Genomic DNA, 9,508 nt, shown 5'->3' with positions numbered 1-9,508 from the left:
AGTGAGGGACTGTAGGTGTGTGTCCTGCCTGTGAGTGAGGGACTGTAGGTGTGTGTCCTGCCTGTGAGAGAGAGACTGTAGGTGTGTGTCCTCCTGACCATGTGTGTGTCCCGCAGAACTCTCCCAACGATCTGCAGATGCTCTCGGATGCTCCTGCTCACCACCTCTTCTGCCTTCTGCCACCTGTGCCCCCTACCCAGAATTCCCTGCCTGAAGTGCTTGCAGTTGTCCAGGTACAGAGCAGAGAAAAACATGGTGTGGCGTTGGTTTGGGGAACTATTGGGCATTAGTGTGGCCAGGTTAGCTTGTTGGGTCCTGGCTTGGATCTAGGTGGGTAGGTCAGTTGAGGCAGGTGATGGTATGCACTGGAGAGAAAGCTGTATTAACAGGCAGCACTGGCTTATTTCTCTTTATTGTACACATGAGTAGTGTAAACTTAAAGGCTACGTGGAGAAGGATGGTTATCATCTAGCATGTGCATGAGAGTGTGTGTGTGTATGTGTGTGTGTGTATGTGTATATGTATGCATCTATGTCATTTGTTTCCTTTCCATAAATTTGGGATTATAGATGTCATACTTGCAGTGTGTCAGTGTTGACAGTGTACTCCATAGTGCTTTATTACATGTTTACACAGTATTTGTCTCACCACTTTTCTGTCTTGGAATTTGTGCTGCTCCATATAGAGCTGTGTGTATCCTGTGTCTTAACTGATGTGTGTTTAAGTGATACATTCCACTTGACCTCTAGTACTCTGTCTTTTGGTCTTGGGGCTGGAGGATGCCAGTAAGTTCATAGTAACCTGCCACATACTAATGAGGCCTCATGTAGTCAGTGTGGGGCCTGAACCCAGTATAAGAAACAGTGCTTAGTAAACTGTTGGTTTGGGGAATCTGTCTCATATGACGAGGCTTGGGATCTGGAGCTAGAGCATGCCTTCCTTGCCTTGGTTTCCCCTAGGTGTGCCTTGAGGGAGAGATTTCTCGTCAGTCCATTTTGAATAGCTTATCTCGAGGCAAGAAGGCTTCTGGGGATCTGATTCCATGGACAGTGTCGGAACAGGTGAGGGAGGGGCTGCCCCAGCATGTCTGACTGTCAGAGGTTGTTTGTGTTTCTAAGCCACTGGTTTGTGTCCCCACAGTTTCAAGATCCAGACTTTGGAGGTCTTTCTGGTGGACGGGTTGTTCGAATTGCTGTTCATCCGGATTATCAAGGGGTAACATGTCCTCTCTTCTTTTAAACCTTGTGTGCTGCTGTTCAGTGGGCTCCTGGCAGCCCTTAGGGCAGGTGTACCTATCTGTCAGAATAAAAAGCTGGATATACTAGTGACATTTTAGGTGTACTCTGCTTGGGAGAATGTAGCCAGAGCTCGTGAGTGGGCAGGTGCACAAGGTTGTGGTGTATGCTCCATTCCCTATGTTAGGACGTAGGACTTGTTGAACCAGATTGCTTTTCTATAGCTGCCTTCTGTCACTTTGAAAGCCATACCCAGGAGTCAGCTGTAGGAGCATTCCTTCTAGCAGTGGCACAGCCAGCTTCCCTGAGATCCAGGTTGCAAGTGGGTTGTGGTTAGAGGACCAGACCAACCTAAGAACCGTCCTGTTTTTGGCCCCAGAGCCAATTTTGACTGCATTAGGTTTTATTGGTAGCTTTTTTTTTCCAAATGCAGTTTGACCAGGAATAAATGCTTTAGAAGCAAGGCAGAAGTAGCTTAAACAGACTGAGAATGACTCTTCCCTCTGCTGTATTCTTGTGTGTGCTCATAGATGGGCTATGGCAGCCGAGCACTGCAGCTGCTGCAGATGTACTATGAAGGCAGGTTCCCTTGTCTGGAGGAAAAGGTCTTGGAGACGCCACAAGAAATCTGCACCGTGAGCAGTGAGGTAACAATGTTCTGGCTCTGAGAGGATGGTTCCCTGGGCTCTTCTCCAGTTGGGCAGCCAGCCGCTTTCTTCAGCTTAACACTGTAGAGACTCTCAGCCTAGTCACCAGTGTCATCTGCTGCTGCAGCAGACACTGGGAGTAAACAAACATGCTTACTAGCATGCAAGTGCGCTGCATTGCAAGCTGGAGAACTTCCCCCCACCGGCCTCTGTAGGCATTAGCCCACTTTGCAGAGTCCCACTTGGCCTTGTTTGAGGCTGCCTGCACTAATGACTGGCCTTCACATGCTTGGTGGTCTGTGTAGGGTGCCCATGCTTGTGGGCTTTGACTTACAACAGACTCAGGACTGCTCCTCTCCAAGGTCACATGGGTGCCAGGTGACAGAACCACAGTTTATGATGCATTTTCAGAACCCTTCTAAAGTGTATTAGGCATTGCTAAACTGTGGCCTTTCTGTACATTCAATCTTGGGAACTCGGTGATTCCATATATGCTTCAGCCTGTACCTGTGGTGATCACTGGACTCTTGGGTCCTATTTGGAAAGCATAGGGACACAGAAGAAGTTTGTTTTGTTGTGTAGTATCCTTGATGGCTTGAGGCCTCTTGCTTTGCTAAGGGAATAATAATCTTCTTAGGCCGTCAGCTTGTTGGAAGAAGTTATCACTCCCCGCAAGGAGCTGCCTCCCTTACTCCTCAAGTTGAATGAGAGGCCTGCAGAGCACCTGGATTACCTGGGGGTTTCCTATGGGTTGACCCCCAGGCTCCTCAAGTAAGTGCCTGCCTGTCTTCTGGTGCCAGCCCATGGCAGTGGAAGATGACAGTTCTGTGGGTGGTGTCTCCCTTTGCAGCTGGGGTCTGTGTCGCTGTCTGCTGCCTCCTCTCCTCCTGTCCCTTCTGCCTTTATTTCTCAGCTGCTTCCAGGAGGCATAAATGGTGACACTCCACCCACCCCCACCCCCTTGTAGGTTCTGGAAACGAGCTGGATTTGTTCCTGTCTATTTGAGACAGACCCCAGTAAGTGAGGCTTCGGGTAGAGGAGGGTTGGGTTTCTGTTTGCAGTGGCACAGAGCCTTGGCTCCCCCGGCTGTGCCTTGGGCAGGTGTTTCTGTATTTGTCAAGGTGTTACTCTGATGGACAAACAGCTATCCTCTTTCAGAAGCAGGTTGGTACTGAATGATTCCTTCATGACACTTGACAGATCTGGTGCATCCTTGGGAGGAATACACATGGACTGATTTGTCAGATTGTAGATTCAATCCTGCGGGCCAGAGTTTCCCTAAGTTTGTAAAACAGAACTGAGTTTTATTGGTTTCTGAAGGAGAGAGGTCAGCAGCAGATTACTGGAGGGTGAGAATACATTTAGTGCCTGTGGGGAAGCAGCCAGTGCATGGGGAAGCCTGAAGCTTGTTTTCTAACAGGTAGAAACAGCAAGCAGTGGACTACACTGGCGCTCCTCATAGTGGCAAGTGCTGGTTGTAGCATAGAGGCCTGGCCTGCAGCTTAAACCTGAACCAGATGACTGGAATGGACCAGAACTGGGGAAGGTGGTTGGGGATAGAGATAGATGGAACTTGGGGAGAATGCCACAGCATTCTCTCTCTCTTTTTTTTTTTTTTAAAGATTTATTTATTATGTATATAGTTTTCTGCCTGCATTTATGCCTGCACACCAGAAGAGGGCATTGGCTCCTGTTACAGATGGTTGTGAGCCACCAGGTGGTTGCTGGGAATTGAACTCAGGACCTCTGGAAGAGCAAACAGTGCTCTTAACTGCTGAGCTATCTCTCCAGCCCAGTATTCTCATTCTTAAATGGAACTTTCAAGCTGTCTAGTTCACCACACAATAAAACATAGGAGAGGTTTCCTGGTGGGTTTCAAACAGGACCCTCTGAGTCTAGTGATGATCACCCTGGGTACTCAGCACAGCTACTACAGATGTGCACTCCTGTTCTGCAGCACTTGGCATCTCAATGTAGCATGTCCTTGGTGAATGAGTGCATACTTAGAAGCTGCTGACACCACATAAAGCAGGAGGACAGGTGGCTACTGGATTTGCCAGGACTGGTGTTCTGAATGGAGTAGGGCTTGGTACAGTGGGAGATAATGGGAGGTGGAGAGAGGAGAAGGGAGCTGTGGGTGTGCATGAGGGAGAACATGCTGGGTGGAAGATGTTTGACCTTTGTTCCCTGTAGAGACGTATTTACAGGGAGTGCAGGCAGAGAGGGCTGACTTCAGGGGTGCAGACCTGATGGAGGTCAGGACGCTGAAACCAGGATTTAGAGGTTTGCTAGCCACTCATCCCTCACTCCAGGAGGTGACGGTGAGTGAGAGTACAGCAGTGAGGTAGTGAAGATGTCCAGTTGCTTCTGTTTTCGAGGCCCACAGTGCTGAAGGGGGCAAGGATGTGTGTGCCTTTTGGAGAATGCAAATCCGGTATTCAAGTTTGGTGGTGAATGTCCATGTGAAGTCTGACATGTGACTGCTGGAGACTTACATGCAGGCAGGCAGGGAGTGGAGATGGGTTCGTGCCTGTCAGCATTCTTGTCCAGATAGACAGATATGCTCAGCAGTTGTTTGCAGGGAGGATGTAAATCTGTGAGCCACAGATAGGCCATAGGCGTCCTGTGTTCTTGTCCCTTGACTTGCTTGCTCTGACCTGTTGCAGCCATTAGGTGCTGCCATGCAGTCCTGAAGATCTTAAATAGTAAAAAGTGCAAAACTCTGAAGCTTGAAGCATCAAGAGTCTTGAGGCCAGCATGGGCTACATAGGAAGACTGTCTCTTACACAAAGCATGTATAAACATACTGGCTGCCAGCTGGGAGTCTCTGAGTTTGTTGGGAAGCTTCTGCTTTATAAGGACCAAAAGTTCACTGACAGGATGAGGGATTGAAGCCTTCATGGCCCCTAACTTCAGAGTTTACTTGAAAGGAGTGGGTGCGGAGCAGAAGTTAGGCCTGACCTGAAGACCTACTTGGCCTGCTCGAATCCCATGGCGTCTTTAGGAGGCTACCTACTATGTGAGCCAATGGGGGCAGGGTGGGAGCACTACACCCTTCTCTGTGCAGAGGCCTGTAGTACTAGGGGGAAGCTCTGAGAAAGTTGTTGGTGCCAAACAATGTGTGTCCCCTAGAACGACCTGACTGGAGAGCACTCATGCATTATGCTGAAGACCCTGGCCGATGAGGACGAGGCTGAGCAGGGAGCTTGGCTGGCAGCATTTTGGAAAGGTAAACCCCAGAGTAGTGGAGAGTGGGGACAGTGAGGTGACAGGCTAGGGCACCTGCAGACTGCTAACTGCCTGGCTGTGCCCTACAGATTTCCGAAGACGGTTCCTGGCCTTGCTGTCTTACCAATTCAGCACCTTCTCTCCTGCCCTGTCTCTGAATATCATTCAGAACAGGAGCATAGCGAAGCCAGCCCAGCCAGGTAAGCTGTCGCCCCAGGAGTTTAGAGCTGCTCTAGTCCAGTCTCCATGCTGCCTCCTGTTTCCCAAGCCCCTCTCCTATCCAGGCTGGGCCTGGATTTCAGGTGTAAGAGAAGTTCATACAGTGGTTAGCTATGGAACCTGACTGAAACCTGGACTCTGAGGGGAGCTAGCACAGTCTTTGGAGCTCTATGTTCACATATTTTTGAAATTGCACCAAGAATATGTCATCGGCCATCTGACTAGTATGTAGAAGAGCTATATAATTATAAAGCTATGTAGCTTTATAAAGCTAGAAAGCATAGAATTCATTGTTTAGTTGGATGAAAATTTTAAAAATTGTATAAGAGGTCATGTCATTAGCGGTCATTTTGTTCTATCAACAGTTACATTTTTATATATTTTTATGTGTATATCTGTGACTACATACACATTCTTATGGGTATATTTACTTATGTTTTGTGGGTTGTATTTTGATGGGAAAATCTGGGTTCTTTGAGCTGGGCAGAGGACACACTTCTGTAAGGTGACCCTGGAGGAAGAGTGACAAATGGGGAAGAGTGGAGGTGTGTCCTTGGAATGTTAGGGCACAAGGGTCTTTCTTTGGCCCAGCATATTGGTGGCTGTCTGCACTGCCAGCCCGGGATTATGTTCTTGGTGGCAAGGTATCTTAACACATTTACTTAGAGATTTATGAGTAGACTCATTTTGCCTGCATGTGTACATTTGCACCACATGTGGACCTGGTGCCTGTGGAGGTCAGAGGGCATCAGATTCTCTGTAAGTTGAGTTATTGTTGGTTGTGAAATACCATATGTGGGTTTTGGGTTTTCAGCAAGAGCAGCAAGTGCACTTAACAGCTGAGCCACCCGTCCAGCCCCTTCCTGTATGTCTTTGTGTTCCCGGTACTGTCCTGTGAGGGCTGCAGACTGCCCTGACTGGTGGGCTCTTGTTGCATGTACAGTCCTAGGCCGGGAGCATCTGGAGGCACTTTTTCTCCCCTATGACCTGAAGCGGCTAGAGATGTACTCTCGGAACATGGTTGACTATCACCTCATCATGGACCTTATCCCAGCCATTTCCCGCTTGTACTTCCTGAACCAGCTAGGGGACCTGGCCCTGTCGGCTGCCCAGTCGGTAGGTCACCTGGGATTCCATGGGGGACAAGGGAGGACAGTAGAGCTGTTGGTGCTGGGCCCTTAGACGAGTGGTTAGAAGTAGCTTTGTGCCTTTAGCCCCGGCAGAGCTGATGGGTGGCCCGTCCTCACCCTGCAGGCCGAGGTGAGCAGTAGAGCTGTGCTGTTAGTGTGCAGACTGCTACACTTTGAACCCACACTCTTCCTGCCACCTTGCCGCCTTAGCAGAAGGCCGGACTATCCTGGACCCCCGATGTATGTGGGTTTTTTTTTTTTGTGAAGTGGATGTTTTTCCGGACAGTGTGACTTAAAGTGCATTTTAGGAAGGAGTGAGTGTCTTAGTAACAGGATGGAAGAGATGATGCCAACACCTCCCTCCCCCCCACCCGCTGCTCTCTGATTTCCGTTTTATCAAAAAAGGCAGTTCCATTCTAGGCTATTTTAACGGGCAAGGCTGTCTTGGAAGCCAGTCCAGCTGATTCTCCTTCCTTCAGGCTCTTCTCTTGGGAATTGGCCTACAGCACAAGTCTGTGGATCAGCTGGAAAAGGAGATCGAGCTACCCTCAGGCCAGTTGATGGGGCTTTTCAACCGGATCATCCGCAAAGTTGTGAAGGTAAGCTTGGTCCATGAGCAGGACACAACCACTCTTGGTTTATAATAAGTACTAAAACTTAGATGTATTTTCGCAGGTCTACACACAGGCATGCATGGCGGGGTGGATGGGTGGAGTGTCAGCCAGTGTCTGTGGACTGGATTCCTTCCTAGAGACCCCACTGCTGGGATTTGTACTGTGACTGGTTAGCTATGCTCCTAACGCTGGGAGCATTGCTCTGAGTACTTTTCCTTAAGACACTAAATAGCTGTGTTGAAGAGTGAGTGACGGACCCCTGCTGCTCCTGCATCTTTTCTTCCTTCCTGTTGTGTTGCCTTTGTAGCTGTTCAGTGACGTGCAGGAAAAGGCTATTGAGGAGCAGATGGTGGCAGTGAAGGATGTGGTCATGGAGCCCACAATGAAGACCCTGAGTGATGACCTGGTATGTCCCTGCTTTAAAGGTCCAGTGTTCACTCTGGCCATTGTTAGCCTGCAAATGTGGGCCACCCTCCTCCTCTGCTTCGGAGCTGTCCTGCAGGCTGGAGGTGCTGATGCATGCCTTGCATTCCCGTATTCTCAGGCTGAGAGGCAGGAGAGCTGTTCAGCTCAAAGCCAGCTTGAGCTGCTGTTTAGAGAATTTCAGGTTAGCCTGGGATACAGAAAAACTGAAGGAATGGGTCCTTTTTACTAACTTAACTAATTGGCGATCTGTAGGTCCAGGCCAGTGTGGCTCTCACTTTATGCCTCCACTGAGTGTGGGAACCTTGAGGTTGTTGATGCAAACATTGGTTCCCTTTGGATGCTTTTCCAAATGGTGTTTTATAGGTGTGTGTACTGTAAAACTGTAGTAGCTGCTCATAGTGTTCTGAGCGTACCTCAGAAGGGAGGGTTTCCTCCTTGTTGATAACCTGCCCCTGCCTTTCCTCTCTGACCTCTGCTCTCTCTGGCTGTGGACCATAGGATGAAGCAGCAAAGGAATTCCAGGAGAAACACAAGAAGGAAGTGGGGAAGCTGAAGGACATGGACCTCTCTCAGTAAGCCCCTCCCGCTCTCGGGGAATCAGTTCTTCCCCAGCCTCCTCCGCCTGCAGACTCTGCTACCACACACTCCATAGGCTCAGAACTGTTTCAGAAGTACCACAGCTGAGACCTTGCAATCTGTCTCCTTCCCAGGATCCCAGAGTTGTTATCATTTTGGGTTTGTTACTCCCAGGCCCCTCCCGGAAGGGGTGCTGAGCAAAACAACGTCCACCCTGAGTAGTCCCTCCTCATGTTTGGCGTTTTCCTTGTGTTCTTTTTGAGCTCTACTTGTGATGTTCCCTTTCTACCCAAGGGTGACAGATTTGACAGTCCTGGTGCTTCGGGCCGGTCCCCGTAACTCTAGGCCAGGAGGCACAGAACTTGTCCACAACCTGATCATTGGTTGATCAGATTGATCAGATGGGGATGGCCATAAGGCCATTTTAGGGTATCAGGCTGGTTTCTCTTCGATGTGCCAAGACTGCTTTATCTCAAAGAAGTAAGAGGTTGCAGACAGAGTAGGTAGGCAGAGGCTGGCAGGGCAGGGGCTGTGGTCCTAGTGAGGACAGTGATGACAGGAGGTGGTAAAAGTGGCTGTGGTAGACTGCCTTGCCACTGGTCAGTCCTTGGTGGCGCCTTTCCTCCACTTTTGCTGTGACTACACCTGGCCAGACGCCTGTCACCCTCTCTGCAGCTTACATGCTGGTGCAGCTCTGGTGTCTCCTGGGGTGGGCATCTTGTCACTTATAGTTTCTTTCAAGCTATATTGTGACAGGCTTTGACATTCCCCTCTTCTTACAGATATGTAATCCGTGGGGACGATGAAGAGTGGAATGAAGTTTTGAGCAAAGCAGGACAGAATGCCTCCATTGTTAGTTTGAAAAGGTAAGGGCGGGCCTGGTGTCCCACACAGCCGGGCTTTGTAGTTGTTCCTGGGAAGCAGGAGGCAGGAGCCAATGCTGAGGGAAGTGTCATGGTTCTCTCTGGAGTTCTCTGGGGCCACCTTGGTAGCACACTCATAAAGCAGGCAGCGAGCGTCCTAGGCTTGGATCTCTTCTCTCCTCTACTCAGTACCAGTGAGGACAGGGCCAGAATTGGGCCAGGTATGTCCACTGCAGAGACTGTCATGTGAGCCACCTTGTCCTTCCTTCAAGCCAGCAGTTCTCAAAATCCTTGGTCTTAGAGTTTTGTTTTTTTGTTTTTTTGTTTTTTTTAAAGACAGGGTTTTTCTGTATATAGTCTTGGTTGTCCTGGAACTCACTCTGTAGACCAGGCTGGCCTCAAACTCAGAAATCTTCCTGCCTCTGCCTCCCACATGCTGGGATTAAAGGCGAGCGCCACTATCGCCCGGCTGGTCTTAGAGTTCTTTTATGCCTTAAAAAGACAGAACCTGAGCAGTGATGACCCCCAACATGCCATCTGACTTGCTTTGCTGAAATACAGAGGCAAAAA

The 9,508-nt window shown here is 49.4% G+C and overlaps 1 protein-coding gene across 5 annotated transcripts in view; it reads left to right on the top strand.

Moving 5' to 3' along the window:
* Positions 1 to 9,508, top strand: part of Nat10 (N-acetyltransferase 10) — a 41,013-nt gene that overhangs the window by 28,558 nt on the left and 2,947 nt on the right. For all 5 annotated transcript variants that reach the window (XM_031371186.1, XM_031371189.1, XM_031371190.1 and 2 more), the window contains 13 exons: positions 117 to 233; positions 960 to 1,061; positions 1,141 to 1,215; positions 1,766 to 1,882; positions 2,520 to 2,653; positions 2,850 to 2,898; positions 5,015 to 5,111; positions 5,200 to 5,310; positions 6,273 to 6,445; positions 6,939 to 7,058; positions 7,381 to 7,479; positions 7,998 to 8,071; positions 8,858 to 8,941. In XM_031371186.1, coding sequence (XP_031227046.1) covers positions 117 to 233; positions 960 to 1,061; positions 1,141 to 1,215; positions 1,766 to 1,882; positions 2,520 to 2,653; positions 2,850 to 2,898; positions 5,015 to 5,111; positions 5,200 to 5,310; positions 6,273 to 6,445; positions 6,939 to 7,058; positions 7,381 to 7,479; positions 7,998 to 8,071; positions 8,858 to 8,941 — 1,352 coding nt within the window. The remainder of the gene's footprint in view (positions 1 to 116; positions 234 to 959; positions 1,062 to 1,140; positions 1,216 to 1,765; positions 1,883 to 2,519; positions 2,654 to 2,849; positions 2,899 to 5,014; positions 5,112 to 5,199; positions 5,311 to 6,272; positions 6,446 to 6,938; positions 7,059 to 7,380; positions 7,480 to 7,997; positions 8,072 to 8,857; positions 8,942 to 9,508) is intronic.

This window comes from Mastomys coucha, unplaced genomic scaffold, assembly GCF_008632895.1.
Source record: "Mastomys coucha isolate ucsf_1 unplaced genomic scaffold, UCSF_Mcou_1 pScaffold15, whole genome shotgun sequence".
NCBI classification, from domain to species: Eukaryota; Metazoa; Chordata; class Mammalia; order Rodentia; family Muridae; genus Mastomys; species Mastomys coucha.
This window is presented reverse-complemented; position numbering and strand designations above follow the sequence as displayed.